This window comes from Phocoena phocoena, chromosome 16 (genome assembly GCF_963924675.1).
Source record: "Phocoena phocoena chromosome 16, mPhoPho1.1, whole genome shotgun sequence".
Taxonomy (NCBI): Eukaryota; Metazoa; Chordata; class Mammalia; order Artiodactyla; family Phocoenidae; genus Phocoena; species Phocoena phocoena.
This window is the reverse complement of record NC_089234.1, coordinates 29,817,851-29,831,595: the sequence shown is the minus strand read 5'-3', so window position 1 is coordinate 29,831,595 and position 13,745 is coordinate 29,817,851. Positions and strand designations below refer to the sequence as shown.

The 13,745-nt window shown below is 52.1% G+C and overlaps 1 protein-coding gene across 2 annotated transcripts in view; it reads right to left on the bottom strand.

The window, feature by feature from the left end:
- Positions 1–3,968, bottom strand: part of CRTAC1 (cartilage acidic protein 1) — a 135,093-nt gene extending 131,125 nt beyond the window's left edge. For both annotated transcript variants that reach the window (XM_065893874.1, XM_065893873.1), the window contains exon 1: positions 3,813–3,968. In XM_065893874.1, coding sequence (XP_065749946.1) covers positions 3,813–3,836 — 24 coding nt within the window. In that variant the 5' untranslated portion in view covers positions 3,837–3,968. The remainder of the gene's footprint in view (positions 1–3,812) is intronic.
- Between the last annotated feature and the right edge of the window lie 9,777 nt (positions 3,969–13,745).

Below are 13,745 nucleotides of genomic sequence, written 5' to 3'. Positions count from 1 at the left end.
GAGGAGCCGGATTCTAAGCCTGAATCATTTGCACTACTGAGCTGCCTTCCCAGCGAGAGTAAGATTAAGGGTCAACCATCTGGTGGGGTTCATGAAAGAGGCGACTTCTTGTTTCCTCAGTGTCTAATGTCACTCCCCCATTCAAACAAAAATACAGAGGTACTGTGCTCTAGCTGTATTTTATGTAAGTATATTCCTCTGGGCTTATCCAGAACCAAACCATGCCTTGGGAATGCTGGCACAACTCTTCGGCTAGAGCTGGAATCAGGCGCAGATCCCAAGCACAGCCTCTCAGAAACCCTGCTTTCAAGGAGGGGGCTGTGGCTCTCCGGTGTTCCACATTACCCTACCACCTCCCTCCTCTACCTGAAGAAAAAGACCCAACTTGTCTGTGAGCCTGAAGGAGATGAGGAAACTCAAGCACCTTCCCTGGCAACAAGCATCCCTCAGGTGAGCCTCAGGGACAGAAGAGGATCCGCCTCTTGGAATTTTGGCTCTGCAGCACTGGTCCCTCCTGAGGGTTGCTGGCAAGTCTGCAGAGGCTCGGTTGGCGGGGGGGGGGGGGGGGGGGATGCTCTATGCAGAGTGCAAAGGAGCAGGGTGGGGAGAGGACACAGAGGGGGCAGCCCACAGGCCACTCAGCAAACCTCCTTCCCAGGGCCTGGCTCAGATGTCAACAGCCAGCCTCACAGAAAAGAAAACGGGCAATGGAAATGGTAGTATCTTCCAGGTCACCCAAGAAGCCCTAATATGAGGATTTTGCAAAAATAGAACATCCTAGAACTCTGACCTTGAGCTGGGAGCAGGAAGGATGGGGAAATGGGCAAATACTGATTGGAAACTCTCCACTTCACCCAGGATCTGAGTACTGGAGGCCCCGTAGGCAGTGGTGTGACTACAGGTCAGAGAGACCTCACTCTAGCATGCCTGAACAGAAGGAAGGAAGAGCTCCAGGCTTGGGTTCCAAGACCACCACAAGGGGCTGGGCATTTCTGATTCCTACGTGCGTGGACAGAAACCAGGAGTCGCATTGCTTTTGCCTACAAGACCTCTTGAAATAACAAGACAAGATAATGGAGGAAGGGGAAAGAATAATTAGGAATTTCTGTTACCTGTATATGTACATTATGAGAACTTTATCTGCTCCTTACCTCCTCAGTCTGAATAACAGATTCAAAGGAAATTTCCCCCAGTTTAGTAGATTTATTAATTTACAGATGTCTGATCAGTCAGCAATTATGAACACTTACTGTGCAGAGAACACACGTCCATCTCCATAGTAGAGAGGAAGCAGGTCATGGGAGCAGAAAGAGCTCTAAGTAGAGGACTGGAAATCCTAGGACCCAGTCCTATGCTTCCACCAAATAGCCATGTGACCTTGGGCAAGATACTTGCCTTAACTGGGTTTCAGTTTTCTCATCTGTAAATTAAGTGTGCATGTGGGACGGCGTTGGAGTAGGTGCTCTTCAAGGTTCCTTTCTTCTAGCTCTAATATTCTTGGGCTCTATGAGTCATAAACAAGTTCAAAGAACACACCAGCACCAAACACAAAGGATGATCTCAGAGAGCAGGTGGGGCTAGGTACCAGCTCTATTTCCTTGGAATGCTGTACTTGTATCTGTCTCATTGCACCTGAGACCACAGACCACCTGAAGTCCAGGAAGTACGTGGTAGAAGGGTTCCAATCATGAAGGTGATGGTTAAAGGCTATAGCCTGAACCTGCTTAAAGCATGAAGTTACTATGACCAATGAAGGGCAAGAAGTGAAAAGTCAGTGGTCCTGAGCTGGGTGCCTTTGGCGCCCCCTACTGGGCACCAAAGAGCCTGCTGGGCAGCTTCCATTGCCTCAGCAGGCAGCAAGCAAGACTGAGAACAGGACTGTCACAGCTGTTTAATAGGACTACCTTCCCGGTCTGTAGTCCGCTCTCTATGAGAGTATGTTTCACTCTCCAGAATTACACAGACCATTGGTCCACACATTCAGAGGGCACTACGGTGCTGCTATAGGATGTCTTAACCAAACATCAAGGTGCAGAGTAATAAACCTCGGGGTTCAGAACACCAGGTGCAACCCAGATGGAGAGGAGAGAAGAAAGCAACAAGCAGGTATTTCGCTGTACAAATCCCCAGTGGAGAGAAGGTCTTGGGAAATGCAGCAGAAAAATGTTGACTGCAGGTAGAGGATGGAGCTGGGTTTGGGGGTATGAATTGAGAGCCCCACTAAAAGATCTACAGGCTGATGCAGCTGCCCTAGGAGTTCAAAACACTCATTCATGTTCAGGGATGAGGTACAGGATACAGCCCCAACTAAGCAGCCCATTTTGACCTTCTCCAGAGACCATTAGTACCAACTGTAAACCAGGATATTCTAACTGTGGTCCACTGAGCCAGCATCAAGACCTTAAACTCCCTTCATTGCCCCTTAAATGGACTTTAGGACCTGCTGCCAGAAACATGTTCTTAATCAAGTCAGACTGAGAGAAAAAGCTTTCTCAAGGGCCATATTGGAAGAACCGCCATATTCCCACTTTCCATTCTCCATCTCCCCTTCCTCATGGCTGAGAATGAGGTACAGGGTGACTCTGAATTCGCTCTAATTCAGTCTTGGGTAGCTGCAGCCCCAAGTCATCAGGGTCAAAAAATCTCCCACCAACAGCGTTTCTCTTCCCACAAGAGTTCTCCCCTGATTCAAGCAGCACTACAGAGTTGAACCCTATCCCTGGAACCTTCTTGCCTTCTTTTCCACCTGGCTTCACTTGGGAAGTCCTGCACCCATCCCAGAAGACACCTCAAGTGTGACTCAAGAATATGTCTTGCCTGGAGAGCTGAAGCACCTCCTGGGACACACAGAAGCCACACTAGGTGCACACCTTACCACCAGCAGCGGTAATATTCATTAGTCATTCCCCGAGGAAGGAAAGTGACCCCCCTCCCCAACCCCAGAAACACTTCCCGGCCACTCTGGGAGGCTCCTATCCAGGCTGGGATGACTCTGGTTTCTTGAGTTGGTTTCTGCAGAAACAGGACTAACCAGGACTCCCAACTACTGTAGTGCGAAGAAGCGCGCTGCATTGCTGGGTATGCCCCCGAGCTCGGCCTGCTGCCCCATCAAAGCCGCCATGTGTCCCCACTGGGCTGAGGAGGATCCCTGGTCCCCCTGGAATGCCTGAAGCTGGCTTGCCTGAGATAGGCTGAAAGCAAGCGGACCACACCTCGGTCCAGCAAAGGCAGCCGGCAGCTACGCCGCGCGCTGGGCTGGCTCCCCGAGCTCTCTGCCACCCAGCGCTGTGCCCGGGAGCTCGGCTTTCCCGGGCAAGAAGAGCTAGCTTCCCCTAGGGCTCCTCCCCATCTTGGAAGCCTAGGCACCCGGCCGAGGCCAGTAGCTTCCCAGGCCCGGAGCTGAGCCTGGTTCGCTGGGTGACTCCCCACTACCCCAGGCACATCCCTCCTCACCTGCTCCGCCCCCTCCCAGCCCCGGTGCCCTCTCCCCAAACAGCTGACCTCCAGGACGCCCCCGACACCTTCTCTGCAGCTATGAGGGCTATCGCCCCCGCACCTCCGCTCCCACCTCTCCTCCACCTCCGGCCCCGCACCCGCCTCTACCCCAGTCCGCGGGAGGCTCTGCGCGCCAGTCGAGTCCTGCGCCTCTTGGCAAGTTGGAAGCCAAGCCGCCGCCGCCTTAGCGGTCTCCGTCTTCCCCGATTCCCGGGCGGCACCCCCGCCAGCCCGGCGGGCGGATCAGGGTGGGGCGTAAAGGGCGGGAGAAACTTTCTCTGCCTGAGTGGGTGAGGGGCACCGGAGCGGGTACTCACGCCGGCGTGTGCGCTCGGAGCCATCCTCGGGCTCTCTCAGCCCCACCGCCTGGGGGCGTCGGAGAGCGGGAGCTCGCTGCCGCCTCTGCCGCCGCCGCCGCTGCCTTCCAGCTCCCAGCCCCGGTCCCGGGCTGGCCTGGAGCCTCCCGCCCCGACGCCGCTCGCTCGCTCGCTTTATACAACTCCACTCGAGCGCGCCCGGGCTTATGTAAAGGCTGGCGGAGACCCGCAGCCAATGGCGCCGCAGCTGGAGCTGAGGGCCCGGGGATGGGGGGCGCCCGCGTGGCCAATCGCGGCCCGGGGAGCCCGGGGAGCCGGGTGGGGGGAGGGGCGCCTCCCCTCGCTGATTTAGAGCCGGGATTGCGGTGGCCGCCGCCGGCAGCCCGGCCGGCCGGGCGCGACGCGTCGGGCGCTGGGGTGGGCGGCGGCGAGGGCGGGTGCCCCCCTGCGCCCCACCGCTGCGTCGCGTAACCTTCAGGAGGCAGCGGGACCTGGCGAGGGGGGCGAGGGCGTCTGGCTGGGCGCTGGGGGCCGGGGGCTGGCGGGAAGCAGGGGTCCCCCGGGAGGAAGCGCCGGGAAGGAAGGCGGGGTGGGGGGGAGGAGGGGCGGCGAGCCCCAGGGCCCCGCGGTCACCCCTGCGCGCAGGGCCGAGAGTGGCGGCTGGGACAGCGGCGTGCCTTCCCGTTTCCCCAGATAGCGATCTGGCGTCGCCGGGCTGGGCCGGGCCGGAGCGGCCGCGCGAGCCGCGGTGATGGCGAGATTTCGCGCTGCGGAGCGAGCGCTGAGCCGATCTTTATCCGGTCAGGGGACGTGTCCGAGTGCCTTCCGGGGACTGCTCAGTATGGAGAGCGGAGCTTCGCTACGGCCCCAGAGGGCGGGGAGCGGGCGAGCACAGCTCGGAGATGAGGCGCGGCGACGGCGGTCGCGGGCAGCGTCTCTCCCTCCCGCCCGGTCCCCCGCCCGCCCGCCGGCCTTGCGGGCGGTGCCCCCACCCCACCCTACCCCTCCTAGCCCCTGCCCAGACAGGGCCGAGGCTGAGCCCAGCCCACCCACTCTGGTCCGGTGCGTCCATCCAGCCTCCCTCACCGCTTTGCTCACAGGTACTGCTTACCCACCTCCTCGAACCCCAGCCCCCTGCCGTGGGCGGGACGGTCTCAGCCTCTCAGGGCAGGGTGCAGCGGGGGGGCTAAGCTTGGGAAGAAAGCCCTTGGTCAGCAGTGCCCAAAGTGTCCGTGTGCGGGGCAGGAAACTGGCCTAGGTCGATAACACTCTCAAGTCAGGTCCCTTATTTTGCGCCTAGAATAGGGCCTGGCACGTAGTAGGCGCTCAGTAAGGATTTACTGAATGAACCTTGAACTGAATAAGGACTTGGGCTTTCTGAGAGCTGGGGTACTGGGCTTGGGAAGAGAAAGACCTGGGAATAAGCCATCAGAGAGGGAGGGAGCTGGGACCGTTTTCTCATCTATTGATGCCTTTATGACCACCACCTTGCCATCTGGGCACTTGACTCCAAATGTGCTCTTTCGTGGAAGACGCCGACAGCCAGCCCCTGACCCCAGACCCGGTTATCCCCAGATTTTGAGCAGAACTACCAGAGCCTACTCAGGGCCCTGATTTCAGGTGGCTGTGATCGTCCTCTGGAAAGACATAGCTAAGGACAGGCAATCTTTCTCGCTTTGGGGGTCCTGGATCTAGCTCAGGTTCTTAACCTTTTGAGGGTGATGAAACCTTTTGACTGTTTTCAATCTGATGAAAACCATTGAATCCTTTCTCTAGAAAAATATACACATACACATTTACAGGCATACACACACACCTTGAGTATAATTTCAGGATCATTAGGGACCCTGAGTCTCTCTTGGGGCTCTGCCCAATGTCAAGCTCCTGTTTCTCTAGGGGTCTAGGACAGTGGTTTATAATTATCCTCCTTTTGGGGAATCACAGAACTCTTTTGAGCCTTTCAAGAATCTGATTAATGGTATGAGTCTGTGTCTCAGGAAACTGCTCAATCACATACATACGTGTTGACATGCAATTTTAGGGAGTTCGTGGATCCTCAAAACCAGATTCAGAAGCTTCAGCAAAGAGCAAATAGACTTTGCCCCATGGGTACACCTGATCCCCAGCTCTCTCCACAAGGAGTCCGGTGAGTTCTGCACCACGCTGCCTCATACCACTACCGTATTCTGAGGGCATCTGAGTCATGTGGTGATGGCCCTGGCACCTGAGAGACCATCTCCACACTTGTCTCTGCATCTCGGTCCCCGCCACCCTCTTAGTGTAGAAATAAGTTGCAGGTTGTCATGTTCTGTCTGATCTATGAGCATTCCTTAGCCAGAAACTCCAACTCTGGGAGACAGCAAGTGACTGGTAATTAACCAGGTTCACTCAATCCCAAGCTTCTGAGCACACCTTTCTTGGTTTTTGTTCTCACCTCTCTCTTTGCCGGTGAAGCTGTTAGCAGGAGCCCCAGCTGTGGAGCCTCACCTCACCTAAGCCCGACAGATTTAGTAACCAGCGCGGTAATTATCAGCATTAGCCATCCAGATGTGAATAGGCCTTCTGTACAAAACAGCTCTATAATGATCTTACACTTTCCGGCAGCTAGCCAAGTAAGGGTGCATCAGACCAGAGGTGCTGGGGAAGGACAGAGAAATGCAGGAAATGATGGAGACAGTCTCTCCAGGAAGTTCTTTAGGGAATGCAATTTGGTTTCTGCACTTGAACTTGTAAGGGTTCAGTCGGTGGGCCAGGCCTTTCTGGTCCTGTAATTTCTAATTCCTCTAATGTCCTCCATGTCCATTCACTCAGTTCATGTCTGTGCCCTGCCTGTATCATTGTAGACATCTTGCCCTCACAAATTTCCCAGACATATCTTGCTTTCTCGGGGCACATGCACATTTATGGACTGAATTGTGTCCCCTCCAAATGCATATGTTGAAGACTTAACTTCCAATGTGACTATGTTTGGAGATAGGGCCTCTAAAGAGATAGTTACGGTTAAATGAGGTCAAAAGTGTGGGACCCTAATCCTTAGAATTGGTGACATTATAAGAAAAGAAAGGGACACTGGAGATCTTCCTCTCTCTCTGGGCACACACAGAAGAAAGGTCATTTTAGGACACAGACAAAGGTGGCCGTTTGCAAGCTAAGGAGAGAGGCCTCCAAAGAAACAAAAACCTGCCGGCACCTCGATCTGGGACTTCCAGCCTCCTACTGTGAGAAAATAAAATTCATTTGTTTAAGCCACCTGATCTATGGTATTTTTTTATGGCAGCCCGAGCAGACTAACACACATATGTTTTCAACACGCTCCTTACCCCCATCCAGCTTGTTCAGTCTCCTCCCAACACGCTGACTCTCTCCGTACTGTCCCCCCACAAACCTTGTCCATTCTTACCTGGGACACTTGCCTAAAATGTTTTCTCATCTTTTGGCACCCAACTAAGTCTCACTTCTCACAGCATCTTCCAAAACTGCTCTGGCCTGCATTGGAGCTTTGCCTTTTCAGCCCTCCTGCAGGTCTGCAACATCTTAGCACTCTATTATACATATTGTCCTGCGTTCTCTCTAATTGTTTCTTATGCAGAAAAACTTGGCCTTCCTCTCAGAATAGAAGCCCCTTTAAATCCAGAGTTTGTACCTTGTACTTGACTACCTCATAGAACCCAGCGTGAAACTGGGCACAGAATGAACACAGGGTTTGCTGATTAATTTATTCCAATTAAACGTATTTATGTTTCCAAAAAAATTACTAGAAAAGTTTCATAGCACTTCATTTTCTAAAAGCTCAAGACCTTTGGGTGTGTCATTTCAGTCATCTCGAAAGCCCATTGGAGCAGAGGCTGTTGGGAACCAACTCTCTCCTCTGGTTCAGGATCAGAGGGTTACACAAGCTACTCAGAGTCACACAAACTCAACCCTTCTTTCTCCAAATCAGAAGATTTGCTATCCTTGGTTTCCTTGTGACCCTCACTGATCCACCTGGCTGTCTTCGCACTCTCCAGATAGAGAGGAAAGGCTAGGGAATCTCAGCTCTCAGAGATGCTTCTGTTTCAACAAATCTTACCTGAGGCCCTTGAAGCCAGAGGTGCTTTAGAATTCAGAAAGGTACCAAACGCACTGAACATGCCCTGTGAGATCGTGGGCAGCATCTCTTAATCAGCCACATTATTTCTGCAGTAAAACATAAAACATTTAGTGTGAATGTTCACACTAAATGGGTGTGAGGATAAAATGGCTTCACTTCAGTTTGTCTGGTTTTGTCACCAGATGAGTTCTGGCATCAAACTTGTAAAAAACCAAAAAACCCCCAAAATCCATGCCTTGATTTTCAGAGATTTGGAAATTTGGAATTGCAGGTAGGGGATTATGGACTGATATTTTAGGCTCGGTTGTCCCCAAAGAAATGAATGTTTTGTGAGGGTGTGGAAAAGCAGCACTCGTCACAAAAGAGGAACTGGGAAAGAAGTGAGGGGTTTAAGAGAGTGTGAGGAAATAACCCCTTCTCAAACCAAGCTGTACTGGGTTGTAGTTCCTTTTTTCTAAGGAGTACATATTTATCAGCGGCTGGTGAATTTTCAGATGGACTTGTGTTAACAGTGGCATATAAGTGGCAGAAGTACAGAATGCACTTTTGAGGGGAGGCAAGTAGGGGTGAAGATGACGGAAGCTCTTGAAGAGAAGCCACAAACCATGGTGGACTTCCAGGTGGCCAGAGAGTTAGTTCCGAACAGCTTAAAACGGGAGCACAGGGTACAGGCAAGCTTCTCCAGGTGCAGAGGGTAGACCTGGGAAAGGGAGACTAGATAAAGGGGGACATTATGAAATCCTAGAGAAGTCTGGTGAGAAAAGTCAGAGCCCCTTAGGGCTGGGGGGGGGGCCTGGGGGTGATGATGAAGGTAGATGACTCATCATCGTGTTAATATGTACCCAGGCGGCCTGGGTGCTTTGAGGTTTTGCTCCACTGTAGTGCAGTGGCTTTGCAGTCTGAGTGGTTGGCTGAGAGCATAATGCAGAGAGGAGGACAGTAAAAGGGAAGGCCATGGTGGACCCGGGACTGCACAGCTCTCTATGCCGGCTTGAGATGCTCAGCCAGTCATACCCTTCAAGGTCAGGGGCTTGCCGGAGCCCAAGGTCAACAGCAGGGAAGCTTCATCTTGAATCTTAAGGCTAGCCACGTTGCTGACCTTCGTCCTGCTTTGCCTTTGTCCCCAGGTCCTAGTATCTGCTCTTTTTTCTTCTGACAGAACTCTGTCTGGTACCCCCAGATAGAATAATGGGTGTCTCCTTCATTCTCCCAACCTGGTACCCTATCCTATGACCCAGATGCTCAGGGACTAGGATTCCAGGGTCCAGATACTCTACTTCCCTCCCTGTGGTTGAGTTTTTACCACCTGCTGCCTCACATTCCTGACATCAACTGCCTTCTCAAGGCTCTGCCAACTGCCTCGTGCCAGCTTCCGTTGACATGCCCCCAGCCTGGCCTCACGTCTTCCCCCCACCAGCTGCCAGGACCTCCCTAGGTCCTGGCCCTGCCTTGGTGGGTAGGTCTTGATTCACCTTCCAGCCCATCCTGGTCTGTCATATCCAGCTGCCAACCCAGCAGGATCTCTGATAGACATGAGCTCATGGTCATCGCTTAAAGAAGAAGAGAAAAGCCTTTAGCAGTTGGGAAGTGATGGCAGCAAACACCAGGGAGCTCCCGGGCTAGTGGTGCCCTGGCCAGTTTCATTCTAAGAGGAGAGAGGGCTGGTTGGAAAGTGAACATGAGAGAAAGGTGAGCAGGAAGGAGGAAATAAAAGGAGGGAAAGAAACAAGAGGAGAGAGAAAGGGAAGGGAGGTTAGGAGAGGAAGCGAAGGGTGGCGGGGGGGATGTTTCTAGTCAGTATTGAATGTCTAAACTGAGCATGAAGATCTTGTCATCAACAGTCAGCATTGACATAAAAGATGATGGAAAGGGTAGTTGAGCCAGGGCGTGTGTGTGTGTGTGTGTGTGTGTGTGTGTGTGTGTGTGTGTGTATGTGTGTATGGGGAAGAGAGAGAGAAGGTGAGAGAGAGAGAGTGTGTGTGTTAGAGCTGAGGTGATGGGCTATCCCAGGAAGTAGGTAGGACAGAAGTGGAAGACCGATAAGAACAGGTGGACAAGAGTTGATGGCATCTGGGAAAAAGAATCCATGTTTGGAATTTGCAAGGGACATTATTTCTGATTACTTCACCCTGATTTCATTAACCAGGGTTTGCTGAGAGCTCCCCTCCCCACCACCTATCTCAGCACCTCTTGGTTCTTCCGCAGTTTGTCCTAAAACTCCACCCTCATCTTGACACCAAATTTCATTAGAGATAGAATGGATTTCTCACAGGTTCAGCTGCAGAGTCCAGAACTACTGTTACGACCTGCCAGATGCAAGGGTAAAATAAGGATAATAAAACTCATTATAGGGCTTTTCTAAGGAACACATGAGATAATGTATGCAAAGCACTTAGCAGAGCGCCTGGTATGTAATGAGTGTTCCATAAACAATGACTACTGTCATTCTTCTCTTCTCTCCTCCAATCTCTGTGCCCAACCTGTCACTTCCACCTGCCTGTCCTTCCTTTGAAATGCCACTCACTTTCATTTCTCTCTCTTCACTCCCAGGCCTTTAGCACCTCGCAACTGTATTCCTACAAAGTAGATCTGTAGGTCTCCCCGCCTTTGTATTCTCCTCACCCAAGCTATAGTAAACCTTTCATTTGTGTAGCACTTTACAGAATTAAAACATCCTCACTAACACTTACCTCTGACGTAAGCACATAAGCAAAGGCTCAGAGAGGTGAAGTGGTTGCCCAACGTGGCACAGCTAATGAAAGGCAGAGCTGGGATGTGAATTTAAGTCTCTTGGGCACGGCCCACTGTCCACAGAGTTGAGTAAGTCATTGCTTCTTTAATGGTGCTATTCTTGAGAATAAAGACCCAGCTTTATATTTCTCACAAACATCTCTATGTTCTGGCCTACAAGAGGTTCTCAACCAGAGTCAGCTGATTCCCCTCGTCCAGGCCCCCAAAGCAGCACACGGCCATCCTTGACCCAGCCCTGCCTTGGTGGTAGGAGGGCACACTCTGCTCCCGTGCTGCTCTGCTCACACCTTGGAGCTGGGAGCCCAGGTCTGACCCAGGGCTGTGCACGCGGAGGATGAGGGATGACCAGAGCAAAGCCGACGTTCCACACTCTGGCTAGCAAGGAGAAAATCAGGACGAATTAGGGTTAAGTGTAGCTCAGACCAGTAGAGAATAAAAGCAACTCCAGGCTCATTGCAAGACGAAGGAATTGCGATTTCATGAAAAGAAGGCTTCTTCTCCGTGAGAGTTGTGTGTTAGAACGAGATTCCTGCAGAACTGTTCCTCTGGAGGTCTTTAAGAGCTGGAACACAATTTTCTTTCCAGGACATCTCTCAGGAGGCAGGCAAGAGCTCAAAGGCAGGCCCAGGGGCTGGGCCAGGGAGGGGAGCGCAGGCCCTGCAGAGGTGGGGTCAGAAGGTCAGGCAGCAGGAACCGCGGTGACGGTGACGGTGACGTGAAGACTGGGGTAGAGTTCTGAGCGAGAGCCCGCAGGCTGTTTGTTTTCTGATCTGTCCAATTACTGCCTGCTGCCTGGGGCCGAGAGTGGGGCAGCCTGCAGGGAAGGGGCTCCTTGTGGACCCTGAGGGGGCCATTGGACCCAAACAAACAAAGACCATGTGTTCTATCTATCAGTAAGTAAAGCAGGGTGCACAGGATGGCCCACCAAAATATTAAATACAAATAATTAAACCTGTGCTCTTTTACTGTGCTTCTGAAACAGGGGTGTTTGGGGAGTGTTCCAGAACCACAAATTACTCCAGATAAAAGTGCCTCATCTTCCTGGACTATCCTTTTTGCTAGAAGATGTGCTGGGGTGGGGGAGAGAGGAAGAGAGGTAGGTAATTTCGCTGGTAAGACTTTTAAAATACACTTTTCATTTCGATCCATTTGGATATATCACGGACTCCAATGCAAAACGGCATGCATATTTTAGACAAAAGACCTTTCAGGCTTCCTGCTGGGTGAGACCCCCAGAGCCCTGGGGTGGGGTGTGTGATAATCCTTTCTTCTGCTTTTAGAATTCTTTGGTAGAAAAGTTTGAGCAGGGCTGCTTTAGTATTTACAGTGTCTGAGGCACTGTCTCATCAAGATATTCCACAAGCATTTAAGCCCTTTCCGTGGGCCCGGCACTATGCCCTTTATGACAAAGAAGTGGGTATTTATATTTTCTTTGTAGTGGACTTGAGGAAACAGACCAGAAAGATGGAATGATCGCTCCTTCTCATCCAACAACAATTCTCCTGTGGCAAAGCAGAGCTGGCAATGTGGGTGCTCCTTTGGGGCAGCCGTGCCTGTCCCACGTGCCCGCGCCTTCCCCGTGATTCTCTGATTCCTCCTCACACCTATGCCCTGCCATTAAGCAATTGCACGGCACTCACTGCCATGTGCCCCCTCGTAAGAGCCTTTCAGGCAGGAGGGGCAGGTGCAGGGCACGTGGGGAGCCCAGGAAATCCAGCTGGTGCCTGTGCCTTTTCTCTTTCTGCTGGGGATTCTGACATGTTCCGCATACATTTACAGATGAGGACATTAGCACAGAGTCATCAACGTCCCCATCTCATAGGCAGAGCACCCAATTTCCAGGGCGGGCTGGAGGAGTTCAGGCTCAGTGCATAGCCCAGGGCTGTCTGGGATGTGATTGGTTCCCCACATGGCCCAGGATGGATGGGTCACCAGCAAGCATTTATCCAGAGCTTGTTAGGTGTGGGCTCTGGGTTAGGCCAGGGGAGGAACAACGATGAATAAGACCTTCTCTGCCTTCAAGGAGCTTACAATACACAGGGAACTGCTGCCCAGCTGGTGCCAAAAGAGACAGGGAACAGGAATGGTCCGGGGAGACATGCCCCTCCTGCATCCTGCAAGGTCTGCTTGGGAACTATGGGGCAGGAGATGGTTCCCTGATTGGGTGACTGGGCACCTTCCCTCCCCATCTCCATGTGGAGTTCTCCCGTCTCTCTGCTTCTTCGTGGTCCTCTGAGAGCTCATCCTCTGTCAAATGTTCTTCTCTCTCTGCAGTCCCCAGCAGTCAGCGCAACCAAAGCCACCACAGCCCGTGTTCACAAGCTGATCTGCCTAAACGGTGCTTTACAAAGGATGCCAGCTCACACCGAGGCTGCGCTGACACATGCTGGGTGCTGTTTGTGTGCTATGACTGCTTTAATCGTCCCAACAAACCTACGATTCTATTATTATGCCCATTTTGTAGATGAAAAACCTGGGGTTAAGTAAACAGCCAGTAAGTGACCACCTGGGACTGCCATTCAAGCACACTTTGTACAGCCTCTAGCCATTCACACCCAGTACCTCCTTTGGGCCTCACGGTGATACTGTGATATAAGTAGATGGGGAAACTGAGGCCCAGAAGGATCAATGCATTGCTAAGCTTGATTGGCCTGTAGGTAAAGTAGAGACTAGAATCCAGATCTGACTCAGCCTGGCTCTTAGCCTGGTGTTCTTTTCATTACATTTTGTTGCTGAAATCAGAAAATATTCTCTATACATTTCCGATAACCGTGTACCCAATCAGTCTTCGGAGGATTGGGCCTTTGCACTTTCCTATTGGGTGAAAACAAGGACAAAAGTCATGACCGGAAACTGGTGAAACTAGAAAAGCTTGAAAGACCGCCACCTAGTGGCTTTCTCAGTGGTGGCGGCTGAAACTGGGCCTAGGGCCTGTGAGCCATGACCTTGGAAGTCTGTGATAAGAAGTCCGTGAAAGAAGAAGTTGGAACTTATTGACCACTAACTGGATACCAGGTGCCCTGCTAAGCCCTTTCAATGGTGCCTCTCATTTATTCCTCACATTAACCACCTGAGGTGGGTCCTATTATCAT